The following is an 18140-nucleotide window of genomic DNA, read 5'->3' as shown; positions in this document are numbered from 1 at the left end:
CTGCAAAGCTGTGGCCCTAAGCAGACCTGGCTGGTGCTGGTTCGGGACAGGTGACGAGGTGCCTGTCCTGGGACCGTCCTCCTAAGCAGCCCTGGGCTCGACGGCCAGGCAGGTTTTGCAGGTGCAGAACTAGTTTGCCGTGGCCTCCTCACTGCCTCTCTCCCCGCTTCGGCCAAAAATCAGATTGCATCGCTCCCGGGGGGGGGAAGGCAGAACGAGCAGCGGAGCAGCTTCTGGAGCAGCTTCAGTTTTCCTTGTGCTCTTGACGCCTCTTGAACTGGGTGTGTTTATATAGTCTGGAGACAGTAGTTGATGCATCATTTATACGTCTGAATAAAAATAAAAGTTATTTTATAACCTTGTTTATGATGTATTTCCTTATCTTAAATTCTAATCAAGCAGAGTTTGCCTAGTTGTACTGATTCCTAAGAAAGCAGTAAGTTGAAATAGGTATTGCCAGTTTGCTTTTCTCCAAGAACTGATTTATCGGTTTCCGTTGCTCTGAATTTGTGGTGAATTTTTAGGACATCTCCTCACATGTTACACTTCAGCAGCAGGAGTCAGTGACTGATTAGTATGCAGAGATAGTTTTGGTCCTGGTCTTGCTTAATAGTACTAACCTCAAAATAAAAAGTTAATTAGAGCGAGTAAAGTTATTAAAAGTGCCTGTGTGATTTAAAAGCTGAAGTCTACATTTTCAGGAGAGTCTTAGGCATTTTGGAAACCTGATTAATTTAAAATCCTTTATGAGGTTACATGAAAATAGGACTTTGGCTTTAAATCACCTTGGTGATTTTGAAAATCTTACTCAGTGTCTTTCATCGTCTCACACAATAAATGGTAATCCTTCACAGGTGAAATTATCTTTATACCATTCGTAACTGTGGAAGAGTGCAAGGACATCATCACCAACAGCATATATTTAGTCAAAATCCTTCACAGAACCCAAGAGCCCTTCAGATAACAGTTCATTTTAAACTACCATTATTTAGAAACAGTTAGATGAAGACACGAGCAGGTGTTTTTTTTTTTCATTTTAGTTCTTGACTGCCAGGAGAGGCTCGCGGCTGTTTGTGTTACGGTCGAGGTTACATTTCGTAGCCCAGACGTGTAAATGTGACGTACGCTGCCAGCCAGCGCACTGCAGGCTTAGGCGCGAGAAGAACAAGATGAGTCAGAGGGTCGCTGCGGGGAGGCAGGACCCTTCCTCCAAGCACATCAAGCACAGCAGTTCTCGGGTTGTCCACATTGGCCCACAGAAAACTCGTTCGGTGTCGTCAGCCCGAGTACCAGGGAATAAAACGTCCATAAGAGACCCGGTTGCTACTAACTGGGATTCTCATTGCTAAATCCTCACCAGCAAACCGAAGACTCAACGAGCCTGGAGACCCATCTGTCTTTTTTCCTCTTAAGTGGGAATTGACGGCCTGCGCCGAAATTAGTGTAAGACACGCAAGACCACGTGCGTTTTCGTTTTGAAGGAAACCAGTGCGCTGGGTGGGATGATGACGAGCAACCCGCGGGCTGCCCTCGGTGAGGGGGATGAGCCGCAGCGGCACGGGATGAAGGACCTCGGACCGCTTCTAGTGAAGTAGCTGAGGGACTTCTCAAGCCCTTTAGTGTTTTGCTTATCTTCTGCGAAAGCATCTTCAGATGCTTGTGATAGGTCATGGTAGTATTGAGTTCGTGTTCTAAGTGTACTATCTTAATATTGTATGTAGTAGGTGTTTAATGCCACTCTGCCTGTCTCCTTTTTTCTGCTTGTCTAGAATATCCTTGGTATTTAAGACTCACCCTTATGTCAGCTTCTTTATTGAAGAATGTGCTGCGGAAATTATGCTAATTAAGCTGGAGTGTAATTATGGGCTAGAAAGATTATTTCACAGTCAGAATTGAATTGTTGTAGATAAATGTGCATTAACTTAATAGTGTGCAGCTAATTAGTTTTGCTGTTTACTCACAGAAGTTAAAAAAAAAAAAAAGATGTAATCAGTTCTACAAAAGCTTGAGAAATGGATATATTGTAAAGCCAATAGGATGTGTACTCTGAATCTCTCTTCAATTATTGTTTTGCTGGAATTTTTTTGAGTTTTCCTATTCTGAAATTACAAAGGGCGCAAGTAGCTAATTAACACTTAACTTTATTTCTACTTAAAATATACATTGTACAAGTAAAATGTATGGTTGACAGTTTGACAGTTAACATATCTGTAATTCATACTAAAGTGTTTACAACATCAGGGTGTCTTGTGCTCTCCACAAAAGGTGAAATATTTTGGATCTCATTACCTAGCAAATGAAGGTAGAGACCTTATTTGCTGTGCATAGCTATTTTTCAGCAAGCTGAAATTTGTGTTTACTATGTTTTAAGGGGGGAAGAGCTAAGCACTTACACGCTGGACACTCTACACACTAAATACCACTTAGAATATTGCAGGTGCATAACTGCGATAAAGTACTGAAAACCAAAGAACACAGAATTACTTGACCTCTATCTGGAAGACTGAAAGCCTTGAGGAGTGTGCCAACAAACATGTAGTTTTGGGTCTTCCAAAAATACCCATGTTTGCTGTACGTCTCAGACATTCCCGAGTGTGAAAAGAAGGGTGCAGAACATCTCCTTTATGTAAATTAGCATCAGCTTCTGGGAAAATCTAATATAGTCATTTGATTTGTGCATGTAAATTCATATATAGAAATTCTTTATAGGCCACCTCTGAGCATATTTCTTTCATTGACTTAGGAGTGAAAGAGACTTCAGGATAAATTAAAGTAGTGGTTAAAAAGTGCAATCTCAAACTGAAGTGTGATGGACTCTGAACTTTGTCTGCAATGTTGCCTTCAGAGCTTTGCTGTATGATCACCTTCCTTTCTGCTCAAATGAAAAAACCTAGAAGAGGGAGATACTTTTATGAAATGGAGAAAAATCATTTCAATAGCCTATATAGTGATTTCTCCACTAATAAATAAATAACACCAGGTATAATATCCTCTGTTGCAGAACAGTTCCACAGCTTTTCCACACTGAGTTTTAATGAAAATAGATATCAGTTTCATTTTTATCAAATTATATCAAGAACACCGGCTCCTATGTGAATTCGTATTTGCCATTAGAAGAAAACTTATGAACGGCAAGTATTGACACGGACCTAAAAATATCTCAGACTTTTCCCACTCCCAGGCTCCCCTTGTGCAGACAGCAAAGCTGAAAATCTGTGGCCTTTGTGGTGTTCGAACTTGACTTTGAAATTTGCAGCAGCAATTTGAAATATAAATTTCAAAATCATACAGATTTGTCCTAAAATGACCAGAAATGTAAAATTAAGCATGTGTAAGAAACATATTTTTTCTCCCTGCAGACATCAGTGGCTATTAAAAAAGGAAAGGGAAGGGGAGAAAAAAAAATATCAAAGGCTGCTTCTGTATCGTGTTTGACAGGGAGTTGATTGCCAGCCTAGACAGAGAGTCCTTGTGTCTGTTCCGTGCAAGCATGCCCGTGTCTTCTGTACCGCAGGTTATGCTGTCCAGCCCCTGATCCGCGTCTATCTGAGGGGAGGAGAGGGAAGGAAATAAATGGTCATCGGAATGGGTTCAGTGTCTGTGCGTGAGGGCTGATAGAGATGACGGGAACCACCTCTCATTATAGTTTTCATTAGTCTAGCAAATGAACCCACTATTCATTTTTGGGAGCATTTTAGAGCAAAATCTAATTTCTTAAGCGATAATCTACTCATATAGGGTACACATGCTATGTGACTTGCGCATACTGCAGAATCAATGCTCAAGTCTTTAACCACAGTTTAAACTACTTTTAATTCTAAATGTACCAGAAATCTTTTATAAACAACTGTGGTATCAGTTGCTTAGTTGTATGTAAGCATGATCTGAGGTCGGTGGCTGATGGCTGAGGCGATCATTCCTGTTAGAGCTATAGGATGTAAATACCGGAGGGTTTTATAGCTGGAGTCGATGCTGTCAGCTGAGCACATAGAGGACAGTTTCAAAGTTGGAGGCAGTGGCGTTGTCCTTTCAGCTTAAATAAGGAAATTTAGGGAGACGAGGTTACCCGAAGTCTGGAAAGGAGTCAGCTCTGAGGTGAAGAAGGGAAAGGTGCAATTCACAGTCCGTACTTCTTGTGGTTGGCAGAATATATTGCAGGGTATCACACACCAGCTAAATTCTTGGATCGGTGAAGGTAACAGACACTGGAATTCAGTGTAGCAGATGAAAAATCCCACCCAGAACATGTTACATGGAAATAAGTACCATACAAGTAAGTACCATACGAGTACCATCCTTCTTCTGTATGTAGCTGTACTTCTACAGGCTGAGGAAAGATTTTTGATAGATTGAGGCACATACTTTCCCTTAATATATTCAAGTTTCAAAACCCTCTTTAAGATATTGATTCTGATTTCTAAATGACAGATCCTTGGCAGTATTTCTCTCATTTGTTAATAAGGGCAATTGCCCAGAATCAATAGCCTGATTATTTTCTGCAGTGGATTTATTAGATATATACAGTGTTTCACAGTTCAGCTGGAAACATTTCTGTAGAAGTGCTGTGCAGAACAGTCTGCAGCCGCATTCTTTTTGTCAAGGATAGAAAAGTCATGTCCCAGTTGTAACCTGATAGGATGTCAGCTAAGGGAGGAACTGGTTTTCCCCATTCAAAGGATGTTTTTCTGTGAGTTGCAGTTTACTGATGTAAAACTATCAAATATACATGAGATGTCTATTTTACGTTTATTTAAAATCTACAGCCTACTTCTGCGCTAAACTCGATGAGTATCATCCGTGTAAAATATTTTTTCTCTGGTTCAGCCTTTGCATTGTTTTTTTAGGTAAGACACGCTGTTCTTGGTCTGGTTTTGCCGCTGACACAGCAGTTGAGGGTTGTGGATTTCCCTGGTGTTGTAGAGCACTGGTGGTACTTTCTGTTAATCATATCTGTCCATTGATGAGCTCGTCAGTCTTCTGCTGGCTTTTGGGTCATTGTGGAGACTCGCTGGGTTATCCTGTGGCCTGAACAGAGATGTTACCGTGCTAAATACCCAGCTCGAAACCATCTTTCTCCATTTACTTCCCCCTGCAAGTGCAGAAATACAGCCTTGTTTTCTGACTTAGTACTTTGAAAAGTGGGATACGTATTATGTTTGTTGGTGCTGTGAGTAGAATAGGACAAGATTGAAATACCCTGTTAGAAACAACAGCAACAAAAAAGCACTCCTTCTGAATGGATATGTGTGACAACTTTTTTTTTTTTTTTCATTTACAAACTGAAACTGTTGTTAGGGTCAACAAAATCTGAGCTTGATTAAAATTTCCCTACACGAGGCCATCTTTAGCTTGAGCAATGTATGCTGCAGCATACGTGCCAAGTAGCGGGTGACTTGGCAGTCCGAAATTGGCTTTGATGGCCCAGAAGGTCTCTTCTTGTCCTGCGCTCCCCTGAAATGCTGACCAGATCCTCTGCATTTTTATATTCTTGAAAACGTTTTGCAGTCAGCTAACAGTGAATCAGTGTATTTGGCTCAGAGAGTTGAAAACTAGGGCTGAGGATTTAACAGCGGCTCTTCGAACTTTTGCCAATTTTTTTTATTCTTCCCCTGTGAGAGAGGCATGTAAGCACTGTCTCTCTTTACCCATGCCTGACATGAAGATGATGATATCTGCATTAGGAGGGTTCCCTAGAATTTCTACAGTGCTTTGAAGTAGATGAAAAGCATGTGGTGGGAAGTAGCAATATTTGACTGTCACTACTCATTACAGGTGGATATTTTTCCTTCCATCCAACAGCTTTCCATTTGAGCAATTTTTTAACAATTTGACTCTCGTTATTGATCCCATGAACTTTCTGTCTCCTGAGTGTCATGTGTATCTTGCATTATTACATTGTTTTGGTGGTTGTACATTGAGATGCATCAAGCTAGCGTGCCGGAGGTCAGTTTTTTCATGCTTAATGAAAACCGAAATAAAGGCAGCAAGGAAAAGCCATTAGTCTGTATTTCCCTTTGACAAGAAGATCAAATTCAAGTGCATTTATAGAATTGTACAGCTTGCAACTTTAATGAACAGAATTAGTTCCTCTGTTTCTCTTAAAAGATTGAATAGGAGTCTAGTTGTAAGAAAAGAAGATGAGAATGGTTTGTTGTTTGTGTTTTTTTAATTCAGTATTAGAAATTTATGCAGCTTTTTCTCTTGGCTTTCCAGACTTGGTGTTTCTTGGCAAATTCTGGGGCTTATCAATTTGTATGATATTTTGAGTCACCTTTATCGTTTAATATTCATTATTTAAGCATCAAAAGAATGTCTTCTCTGAAGAGTTTACTGCGCTGGGGAAGACAGGGAGTGCTGCAAAGTGTTACACAGATAAGAACGATGCCTGGGCATCTACGTGTGGAGATAAGGTGAGAGTTGCTGCTTTGCAGCAACAAAGGAAGCCAGTAGTGTACTCGATGGAGTGATCACTAAGGAATGAGATAGCATGAGATAGTTAGGATTAATACTTTTTAATACTTCAGATGGACACCCTTTTCTTGCCCCCACCGCAGCTGTAAAAAGTACTTCTGCAGCTTGTGCTAAACTGTATGCACCGTTGGCATTTCCCGTTGTCTGCTGTTTGCATACAAAGAAAATCCCCGGTTTCTGGTGGGAGCGGTCCCTGCTTTCCCATGGCAGTCTGCAGGTTACCCAGATGGCGATCTGCCCAAGCTTTTTATTTGCAGATAGGAGGGAAACATGCAGTTTCATTGCTTTTTTATTTTGCCAAGCTTGAAAAAGCTTGATTTTCAGTCGTCCCTTCTGGAAAAGCACAGAAGCAGTTCTTCTGTCACCGCCGCGCAACTCGGGAGGTCTGCTGGGGCCAGAAGCTTGATCAGGCAAGGAGAGCAACGGGGAGGGACGATCCATGTGTTGTCACATCGGTTATCGTGAAACTCGTTGTGCTTAATAATGTGGCATTAAAAGCTTTGACTTGAGAGGTGGAGTGCACCAAAACCTTTTGGGAACTCTCGTGGTGCTGGTTATTTCAAAAAATACCGTGGATGCTCTGAGACTTTCAGGGAGTATTGTGTGTGCCAGCTTCCTCTCCTGCAGATGAGCGTGGTTTGAATTGTTAACATTGGTGCTGTTAGGCTAATGCTAAAGTGTTCCTGCTGCTTTTTGCTCTCTTTTTTTATAGCTGCAATGGTTAGGTGTTATGACGCATGTAGGGAAATAAAATAAGTATCTTCCTCTCTAAAGTGCTCCTCCCATTTTCCTAGGAAATTCAGGGTTCTGTGGAGTAATGTTTGTTCTTTAGAAGGCATACGTTTCTATATGGCCAGATGGAAGCAGGACCTCAAAAGCTTTTTTCTTTTGTTGTAGAAATACAGAAAGGTTTAAGAGCCTCTGAATGGGAACACTAGTTCTAGAAAAGGAGACAATTTTGACTTACAGGTCTCCAGAGACAGAGAATCTATCAAACCTCAGAGAAAGGCATTAAAGTAAATGACTGTGTCTGACAAAGTAAGTCAATGACAGAGTCAAGGCTGTGATATCCCTCAGGTCTGTCTACTGCTTTAATCTCCTGTCTACGTTTCCACCTTTCTGATCTATGAGGAAGACATATCCACATCTGTAGCAGCTGTTCTGCCAGTGAACAACATTTCAAAATCTTCCGAAATCTTCCCTGTGAAGTGTGAACTCCTGTAGATGGAGAGGAGCAAGCGTAAGCTGGTCTCTCAGGGAAGGGTTAACTTGGCATATTTTCACAGCTGCAATGTATTAAGCTACTGTAAGGCCCATCTGTAGTAGGGGGTCAGAAAAATGTTAAGCGTTGCAGGGAGAAAGGGGATAAATTAGGCAGCTTAAAGACTTCGTGATAGCTTACCTAATTCGCCTCTTACTCACCTTTGCAGAAGCAGTCCCTGTATATGCAAATGCCTGCAGAGGAAGAGATAAACAAGATTTTCAAGACTGTTTCAGCTCAGCAGCCCCAAAATACAAATGCCACTTTCTAACAAAAAACAAGCAAACAAACAAACAAAACACTAAACAAACCAAATAGTAAAAATGGCAAAATTAAAGATGTCCTAAAGCACTGAAGTCCCTAATTTTTCTCTGCTCCCAACCCCACAGTCTAGAGGAGAGATAAAATTATACCAGCTACAGCAGGTTATGGCTACCTCAGGACACAGGCAGCTCTTTTTTCACTGGGAGTGAGGGAATTAAATATTTATAGATCAGTACCGGTAGCGTGAAAGATTATTTCGTAAAGGTTCATAAATACATTTCAATTAAAAAGACATTTGTAAAAGAAATCGGGGTAACCTTGAGCAGGTAATGCTTGTACCTCTGAATGTAATCGTGTTGAATTGGAGGCAGTAACCTAGAGCTGTAAATATTACCACGTGGGCCAGTGTCAGGTAATCTTTACTCAACTGTATCATCTTCAAAGTCTTTTCCTCTTAAGGTGAAAATGTCCAAGAAATCTACAGACAGTTCAGCTCCAGACCATTTTTGTTATGTTGAAGCAGTTCTCATCTTGCCTCTTCACAAGCTCATTTCTTATGGTTTTTCTTATTTTAAAATCTAAATCACAGGTAGTAATGTCAAAACAGAAAAGTGATGCCTTATTGGAGAACACATAAAGGACACAAAGGCAGAACTGCAGGAGGGTATATTTGCCATTGTACAAGTCAGTGTTAGCCCATTGCTGTATCGGAGAGGTGATTTTTTGAAGTGCTGGATTAGCCCTGAGCCTCAGGTTTATGGTTCTGGTGAAGACCTGGGACACGCTGAGCATCTCCATCGCGGCTTGGCAGCGCTGGGCAGGAATCCTGCGCGCCTGCCACAGCACAGCCTCCTCTGCACCTCATTAGCAGACACAAATACATTGTAAAAACCACATTTGTGATGAATCTGTGTAAGCAGTACTGCATGGTGGTTCTGGTTTAAGCCACACAGAAGCAAAAACCAAGGAAAATGTCATAACCCAAGAGCAGCACCCAGGTTTTCTGCAGGATTGCCAAACATTTGTACAGCTGTTTTACATTCAGCTGTGCTAAGTTTGAAATCTAGGGAAGATGTAAGCTACATGCTTAGCTAAAAATAAAGTATATATCGAAGTGCAGTCAAATGTTGTTGACTGCTCATGTATTATACACTGAAATATTTAAATAGTACATTGCCAGAATGCAAAGTGTTGCCCATTTGCATCAGTGAAATTATTGATCAAGTAAAGTGTGGCCAGGTATGGCAGATAATATCCTAACACTGCACATGCTAACAGGTCACAGTCTGCCCGGTGTGTTACTCAAATGAAAATCAGTAACTGTTGGGCCAGGCGTATCTCTCTAATGTTTGCCTGCTCAATGCTGACAAGCTCTGAAATAAATGTTTCCCATACCTCAAGCATCATTGGGATCTGTAGTGAAATGCTTCCTCCTCTTTCTGATTCCATTTGTACCATTTATACAATTTTTTGCCTGCAAATCAAATTTACAGTTGTGCATGTATTAAAAAAAAAAATAAGCAATCCAGCAATGAAGAGGTTATTGTGATTGTTTTTTCATGTTACAAAGCCACTTGGCAAGCACGCTGCTCTAGCACTAGCAGCTCTTCAGAGAGTGTCAAGAACTCCATTAGAGGAAGAAACAAATGGTGAAGATTTGTGAGATTCAAGAATGGCAGGTTTGGAGAGATGTTTACATTTAGTCTGATCGTGTGACACTGGATGCATTTGCGTCAGTCATACGGAGCACCCCACACAGGCTGCGGTTTTCAGGTTGGAATAAACAACAGCACAGATGGACTTCTTTGTTTCATTAGAACTTACATTTTTATTCATAGAAGATACATCTGCGGTGCCTCTTCTCTGGCCTTACTTCTGGTGCTTCCAGATTTAGCCTAAACTATGTCAGATTATTTTGTTCCTAACTTTTCCAGTAGTCTGGGTTTGGTTTATCTTTCTTGAAAGGACAAAAGAGAAGTACAGGTTGCTCTCTGCTGAGGAGGGTTCATTGCTGCCCTAAGGGGTTTGTACTAAGCCCAAACCTGCTGTTGTTGCTTGTTGTACACTTCTTTGGCCAGGTTTGACTGGAGAAGACAATATGGTGAAGGGTTTTGAGGGTTTTCCAAGGTGAGTGGAACAGAGATTGACATATCTGTATTTTATTTCCCAAAATTGTGTGCTAAAGGTACCCAGTGTTCATGTGTTACATATTCAAAGCAAATAGAGTAGTTCTGCCTCCTCTTGAACTGTAGCAGATCATTCAGACGGGGCTGACGATCTGTGTTTATGTATGTGCTTGCATATGGTAAAGTATGTTTGAAAAGGGAAAATACTTTTAAGGAAATACTTCAAATTTAACTCCCAATAAATTAAGTGTAATAAGTACGTGTTCACTTTTGTTTGACCAGCTGTCATAGAATCACAGAAAGAAAATGAGGGAACAAGCTGTTAGATGGCTTCTTCCTCTTTATATCATAGTCCTTGTCTGTGGATTATGTTTAAGTATTTTTTTATTTTTTTACCAGTTAAATTTAACATCTTGTCTTTGCTCTTTTTAAATGTACTGAGATAAACTCCTTAGAGAGAGATTCCTGTAGTATTGGTATATTCCCTTCCAAATATTTTTAATAGAAGTAAATTTCTCCCTTTAAACATGGGAGATAGTTCTTTCTTTGATCTTCTCTTGGCTCTTGATTAGCTCTCCTCATGTTTGATCCTGAGCTACATGTAGTTTGTTTTTTTCCTAGTACTACCAGAAAAACATTCTCGCAGCTCTCCTTTCAGAAACGAGGCAAAAGAGATTTTCAGGCTTTATTTATTGAATTTGGGGTGGGGCAAAGCAAACAGAAGGGTACATCTCTGTAGGCAGAAGTTCAGCAGAAAGTTTTGGAGACTGGAAGAGTTAGAAATCTAGGAGGAGTATCCTTCCAATCCTTCCGATCAGATTGTAATGTCTTTGCCTTGGAGCAGCACTTCATGTATGAAAACCTCTCCTTCACCAGTCTAAGACTGTCTCACGTATACGCATGCGTATTAAGGCAGGCGGGCGCATACGGACCAGTCTGGTTTAAACATACAGTTTTGTAATAAATATAACTAAAAATTGTGCGTTCTCTTTCTTCGATAAATGCTTGGTGGTAGTTCAGCCTTTGTCACGCATATGGTTCTTTATAGCAGGCGTCTTCACGGCGCTGCCTTTGGGGAATGCTGCTGAGATGGGAATAGCTCTGGGTGTCAGTGCTTGCCTGTGCCAACTGCTTGATTAGATGGGAATGTTCTGCTCTAATAATGTAAATCAGAAATAAGAACCCAAGCTCTCGTGAGATTCACTGTGACCAATGGATGGAGAGTGGACAGAGCCATCACACCCGCTTCTCCAGTGCTGTGTAGAAGCCTTAGTTACCCGTTGGAGACCTATGCTTTTAAAATTTATTTTGTAGCCTTTTTAAAATCAGTGCAGATATAGATGTAGCAGGAGTTTCGGTTTTGCTTTTCTGTGTGTCATCAGCATTTGCTGTAGCAGAAGAAAATTTTGGCATAATTCAAGCAAATATTCAGATGCAGTACATACTCCGTATTCAGCAGCACCTTTAAGTGATCCACATAGCCAGTGCACTCACCTGTGTTAATAACAATCTCTTTTAAGTCTGCATCTGCTTTACTTTCTGACATGTGCATGTGATACGACGGCAGGAGGGGGAATTGGTTTCGATGCAACACTTGCTGTACCCAAGTCAGCCTGGATTTCTTGGTGCTACCGCTTCCGCTGCTCAATTTCGGAGTAGTCGTGTCTCATGTCCAGCTCCTTGTTGATTCTCTTCAGTTGTTCACAGATAAAATGTAGCCTATTGTGATACTCTAGGCATACATATTGCCAGCTTACCTATAACTCCGTGTTCCGCTTTGGGTCCTCTTCCAGCCCTGGAACAGCAGCCTTCTGTAATCCATGGAACATCTGCCTTAGTCACCACTTCAAGCTAAAACCTTCTGCAGGATTCAAACCAAGATCAATCCTACATTCCTAGAGCACAGTTTCCATCAAAGAAAGAAGGTGGAACACCTTGGCGTGCTTTGGTCAGTCTCCTCAGATGAGGACGCGTCCTAGAAATAATGCACTTTTACAACCTGCCGAAATATTTGGAGCGCACGGCAAATGCTGGAGTTGTGGCACAGCTGTGACTCTCTTGTGGAAACCCACACCACCACCAGAAGCCTTTAGCTGACCTGAACAGCTTTGGCATTGGTGTTCCAAGGGAAACGTAGGCGATAGCAGAAGGTCTTGCATGTGCAGATGCTAGCTTACTCTTCATTTTTGGATCAACTACACAGATACTTTGTTAGCATTCTCAGAAATCGCATGCCATGCACCTCCTCTGATTTACTCCAGCCTTCTGGCTTGTTTCACCATCTGTGTGGATCGCCTCGCTCAGATTTTGTAAGCGTGGGGATGTTAATAAAGGACACAGGCGCAGCTAGTGTTTATTTAGGATATTCACTACAGTTTCAAATTTTGCTTAATTCTACTTTATAATTTTGCTAGGGATAGGATCCTCGTATGTTGCCAGTTTAACTAATTTCCATGTGGCACAACATCAGATGTTCCTCAGAATTGGAGGTAGATTTGATTTTCATTATCCTTCTCCCTTCCTTTAATCTGACCCTTATCTTGATCAAGTACTGACCCTACTACTGCTTTTTGTTGGTAGGCAGTAAAGATATTTCGCTATCTAATTTCAATTACTTTTCCAGGGTGCAACCCAGTTTATTCCCACTCTTGACTTCTATAACACACCTCTCTTCCCTACTAGTTTTTTCATCTTACTTTTTGTTTGACTCTCTATTTTAATATGTATTTTTTGTCATATAGGTATGCTTGGAGCCATGGCCTAAAAGTTCCCCCACGTGTATGCAAAATGTTCCAGATAGTTTTGTACCTTTGTCTTCAAGAAATTCCAGTCTTCCTCCCTTCTCAAGACCTCTACCAGTTGACTTCATTGAGTAGCCTTCCTAACTTTCCAAAAATAAGCCAACTTTAAAAAAAAAAAATCAGTAGTTCAATTTTTCAAGTAAATGTTGTTAATAGAGCCACAAGCTTGCTGTTCTTAAAAAAACCAAAAGCCTCTTGTTTTTCTAGCTCACTTTTTTTTCTACCTATAAGAGACTTGTATAAAACAAATGCAAAATTTAAACCCCTGGAAACTAGTCCTTCTTGCCCTGAAGGCTTCTAAAATTATCACAATTATTCAAGCAGCCTTAACTGTTGACAGAAGTTTTTGTTTGTATTATATAGCTACCGTATTTCATTTAGAAACTGCTAAAAATATAATCATCTTAGAGACCATCTGCTTGAAATGACAGTGCATACTGGGGCTAAATTTTTAAACTTTTTTTCCTGCTTTGTTCATTATCTCTCCTAAAACCGGTTACATGACAAACTCAGTATTCATTGCTAAGGGTTACTTTTCTGAATTAATTTTCTACTTACGTGCAATGTGCACGCAATCATTTCCAACAAGTATTCATACATCACTTATTTGCTAACTTTTCTTCTGGGAGATCAGAGGGGAAGAGCAGGCACAGCCTTGTTTTCATATGTAAGTATCATGTTAAGACTGGAGGTTCATCAGAGCAATTAACTGTAGCTTTGACGAAGGGACCTTTTCCTTTTTGCCCCCTCATTGCCTGTTCTGGCCTGGATTCCAGGAGAAGAGGCAGAAGAGCTGGTTGTCAGGGTCCGTGCTGTGCTCTGCAGGTAACGGGCTTCTGGGTTGGTTGTTTTCTGTTCAAGTAATACACATACTATGAAGGAGGAAAATTCCTTTGGAAGAGAATGTGGTGATAGAAGTTCCAACACTTTGCAGTATAGTTATTCGGTGTAAAACAACTCATTTCAAATGTTCTTCCTGGTTGTCTTGTCATACAAGCTGTTTTCTTCAGTTATTTTGTATCGTCTCCAAAATACCAACACCTGCACTTGGCATCTGGGATTGAAAATGAGAATAAATTAGAAGTGGAGGTAGGATAATTAATTTGTCCTCAGTAAGGTTGGTGGCGTTTGGGTTTTCATTTTTTATTTTTATTTTAAAAAATATTCTGGAAGGTGTCTTTGGTTGGCTGAGAGCCATGTGTATATGCAGCAGGTCTAATATGTTTGAAGAACCTATTAATGAGTGTTAACATGGTTAACAGTAAGAAAGCAAATAAAAGAGGAAGCTAACACATCAAATAACATTGTTTCCATCACCTCTGTCAATTTGTGATTTGTTTATGGGATTGTACTACCCATTCTTAAACAGCAGTAAGTGTTCAACCAAAGAATCACTTCCTTTTGACCTCTTAACAGAGTCACAGTAAGCTGGTATACACAGAAAATGGGGCGTTTGCCTTCTTCGGCTGCCGAAGTTTCTAGCTTTCCCTGATACCTTTTACAACGTTGTCTGACTTTTCAAAATACCAATTCAATGTTAAGATCTTTCCGACATATGCAAAAGGTCTCTTGTAGAAGCTTCCCAACAATCTATATCATCTAAAGACTCACTGGAATAGTCCTTATGTGATTTATTATTACATCTGCATGGTTTCTTTGTATTAAACATTTAATGTGAAATTTAATATTCATGAGTTAACATCTGTTATGTCAGAAGAGAAATAGCTGATGAAATTCTGAGTGCATTTTTTTATATCTCCTATTTATATTCTGGATCTTCATAAAGATGCAATTATAATGACAATTCTTAATTTGGCAAACAACCCGTATGAGAAGAGAACAGACAATACCTCTGTTCTGTAGTAATTCATTATTATTGTAAAATGAGCCTTGTTTCAATGAAATGTCTTGGAGAACTGTTGTGCTTAAAGTGTGAGATGCCTGATTTTACTTGAGACAGACTGCAGAGCTACTGTGAATTCCCCCAGTGATGTATGCTTGGCCTCAGTGCAGCAGAATCCCTATAATTTGGGAAGGTAACTAATAATCAGGAGTATTTTTTCAAATGTTGTAGTTGGACTCTGCAACAGCTCTTGTGGGTTTTTTGGCAATGAACTCCCAGCTGATCATGGTAACTGCGACAGAGAACCTACAAACTTTTTCACAAGTCACTTTTTTCCCCTAATTTCCATCTATTACCTTGTATGTGTAGCACTAGATGGAAGATGGTCAAAATATTTCTATTACACAAGAAAATAGCTCTTAGGGAAAAGGCGTGTGAGAATTAAGTATCTTATGCAGAGTGGCTGCGTGCATCTCTGGCTCTTGGAACACAAAGTCCGTGAATGCTTTTACCCTTAAACACAGAGAGGGGGAAATTTACCTGAAGTGACAGATTGATTTTAAGTTCAGTTCTGGAAGCTGCAGAATACCTGCTGGGACTTGTTCAACACACTTGGATTCAGTTGTTTCATTTGATGCTAATGGTGTTTCATGCTTTGTAGGATTAAAGAAAAGTGCAAAGACCGAGTCTTTATATTTGCCTAGCTGCTTTAGATTGAGTAGAATGAATGAAGTTTTAAAAGTAATCTGATGTATAAGTATGTTTTGTATAATTGTAAAATTACAGAATCACAGAAGGGCTGAGGTTGGCAGGGACCTCTGGAAGTCATCTGGTCCGACCGCCTGCTCAAGCACAGCCAGAACTGTATAGTAGTTTTACATTGAGCATGGGCTGTATCTGGAAAAAATAAGCCAAAAGACAAAATCGGTCATTGCTTCCTATGTAAGATACCAATTTATATCAAACAAAGACTGCAGTACGTAAAAAGGACTTTTTGACAAACTAGCATTTCGTAGAAAATCATTTGTGGTTCTGATTCCAGCCTACATATTTTAATAGAGGAGAGTATAATGGTATGAGCATGTGTTTTCTTTCTTTTCTTATATTAAGATTTCATATAGCCATTTTTATTTAGGAAACTTTAGCAGCTAGAGACCTAACGCCATAAAGTTATTTACTCTAATTAAATTTTATGTAACCTTTTTTTTTTTTTGCAGACAAGTACAGTTTAAAATGAAAAATAGCTTCTAATTTGATTTAATGTTTGCTTTAAAATAATGGGGGGAAAAAAAATCAAGATTTTACTTAGACGTGTCTGTCTTCTTTGTTGACCCAACTGTTGCCACATTTATCCACTAATAGCAGAATTTTTGATGAATCATTCTTGTTTGTTTTCACACAGAGAGTTCGGATGGCGAGATCCAGAGCTTCCAGAAGTTATACAGATGTTACAGCATCAGTTTCCCTCAGTACAGTCCAATGCTGCAGCCTACTTACAACACCTCTGTTTTGGAGACAATAAAATAAAAGCAGAGGTAAGATTTATAAATGCTTTTTTCAGCAGTGATGCTGTCTGCCAGTTACCATCACCAATTGTTTATATGTACTTTAAAAAGAGTTACAAGAGAAATCATGTGTATATGTCTGGACCCATTCTACTCAAGCTTTCACTTAAGTCATTTGTTACCATTAGAGAAAGTCAAAAATGCACAAAATATTATTGTCACTCATTTTATTTGTTTGGTTTTGAATATTTTGATTGATTGGTATAGTCTTGATCTTACTGAAGCATATGGGCATTTCCTTAGGATTTTCAGAGAGAGAGATTTGGACACTAAATACACACACAGAAGATGAAAATTAAGCAAAAGGATTCCGAATCAAAGCCTGCTTTAATGTATGATTGTGTGAATAGAGTTTAATTTCACTGGGTTTGCAGCTCGAACTGTGATCGTTGGTCTATGATCTTGAAATTCAGTGCAGATTGTATCTAAAACGTAATTCAAACAGCAATATAGACTTTGTTCTGTACCTGTAGCTGATCGGTACTTCTTGCTTGCTTGTTCCCTGTGGTTAATGGGACCAGTTCAGCTTTTGGCACAAGTTGAAACAGAAGGAAGGCAGCTCTGAAGGATCTGACAAGCACACAGGAGTCAATTAAAATTGAATGAGTGAAGCTGTTACCAGCCCCAGCTGCCTCCCCTGGCCCTCTCAGAGATACTGCTAATCAGGGACATGTGGCGTGCACATAAATCTGTGCCTGTACTGGCATCTTTTAGCCTGGCATGTAAAGGTAAACTGAGATCAAGATCCGCTATTGCTTATTTGCCAGAACTGAGCAGTGATGCTGGCTTGCTAGTGCTTCATTATCCTCCCCCTCAGCATGTACCGCTCTGGATCTATCCGGCTACAGCAGTTTTCCCTTCTAGGCTTTTTCATGCTGAGGAAATTCCCAAGTGAGCAAGTAAATATGGGGTCTGCTGGCACTGGCAGAGCTGCACTGGTTGCATACATCACCTCAGACATCTTAGAAATAACAATTAAAAAAATATTTACATGAACGTAAAAATGAAGAATGTTTGTGCGCTGGAAAAGAGAAGTCTATTACAGGAATTGCTGAAAATTTTAACTACACACTTTCCCCATACTCTTTTCTCATCCTTATTTACAAATTGGTTTTTCAGTAAAAGAATTGATTGATCTCTGAGAAAGGCAGTTAAATGATTAGAGCAATTTATTCACTGTACAATCTGTGCTTCCTCCTGTTAGCCATAGATTGAGAGCCCCTAGGTAGCTAGCACATTTGAGGGGAGAAGATGGTTTGATTTTTGTTGCTAACCACTTATGGAAAAAGAAGACTGATTGTTGTTGATCTAACCATCGCACTAGGACATCAGCCTTTGTAAGCTTCGGGCTCAGGAGCTGGGAGGGTGAAGGTAAGTATATAAAACAGTGGAGCAGCAGACAGCTCTCTGAGCTTCTTCTCTGAAAGAGGATAACAGATAAAATGAGGATTTCATCCCATACATTTGTTACTATTCAGGGCTTTGATATATTCCTCACTCAATAATATGTAAAATGTCTTTGGAAACAAGTGGAAATACTTTTTTTTTTTTTAACAGTCCACCTGCGAACATGCTTTCAAACTGCTGGTATGTGGATTTCTCTAAGATGACAAAAAATGAGACGTATTGTATACTTTTCTAATGGTTTGTGAAGATTTTTAGACTACGGCATCCAACATTAGCAAACCATTTTATCTCTATCTGTATCTAACTTATCTATGAACCTATAGTATTTAACGATAAGTCCTGTTGTGTTTAGGCCATGATTCGGCAGAGTGCTTACACGGTTTCTGTTCGTTTATTGGAATC

The 18140-nt window shown here is 39.9% G+C and overlaps 1 protein-coding gene across 7 annotated transcripts in view; it reads left to right on the top strand.

The window, feature by feature from the left end:
- The window catches only part of CTNND2 (catenin delta 2), a 658470-nt gene that overhangs the window by 470895 nt on the left and 169435 nt on the right, over window positions 1-18140 (top strand). For all 7 annotated transcript variants that reach the window (XM_069808867.1, XM_069808868.1, XM_069808866.1 and 4 more), the window contains one exon: window positions 16169-16301. In XM_069808867.1, coding sequence (XP_069664968.1) covers window positions 16169-16301 — 133 coding nt within the window. The remainder of the gene's footprint in view (window positions 1-16168; window positions 16302-18140) is intronic.

Source organism: Haliaeetus albicilla, chromosome 21 (genome assembly GCF_947461875.1).
Source record: "Haliaeetus albicilla chromosome 21, bHalAlb1.1, whole genome shotgun sequence".
In the NCBI taxonomy this organism is placed as follows: domain Eukaryota; kingdom Metazoa; phylum Chordata; class Aves; order Accipitriformes; family Accipitridae; genus Haliaeetus; species Haliaeetus albicilla.
Note: the sequence above shows the minus strand (reverse complement) of the source record. Positions and strands in the feature narration are given on the sequence as shown.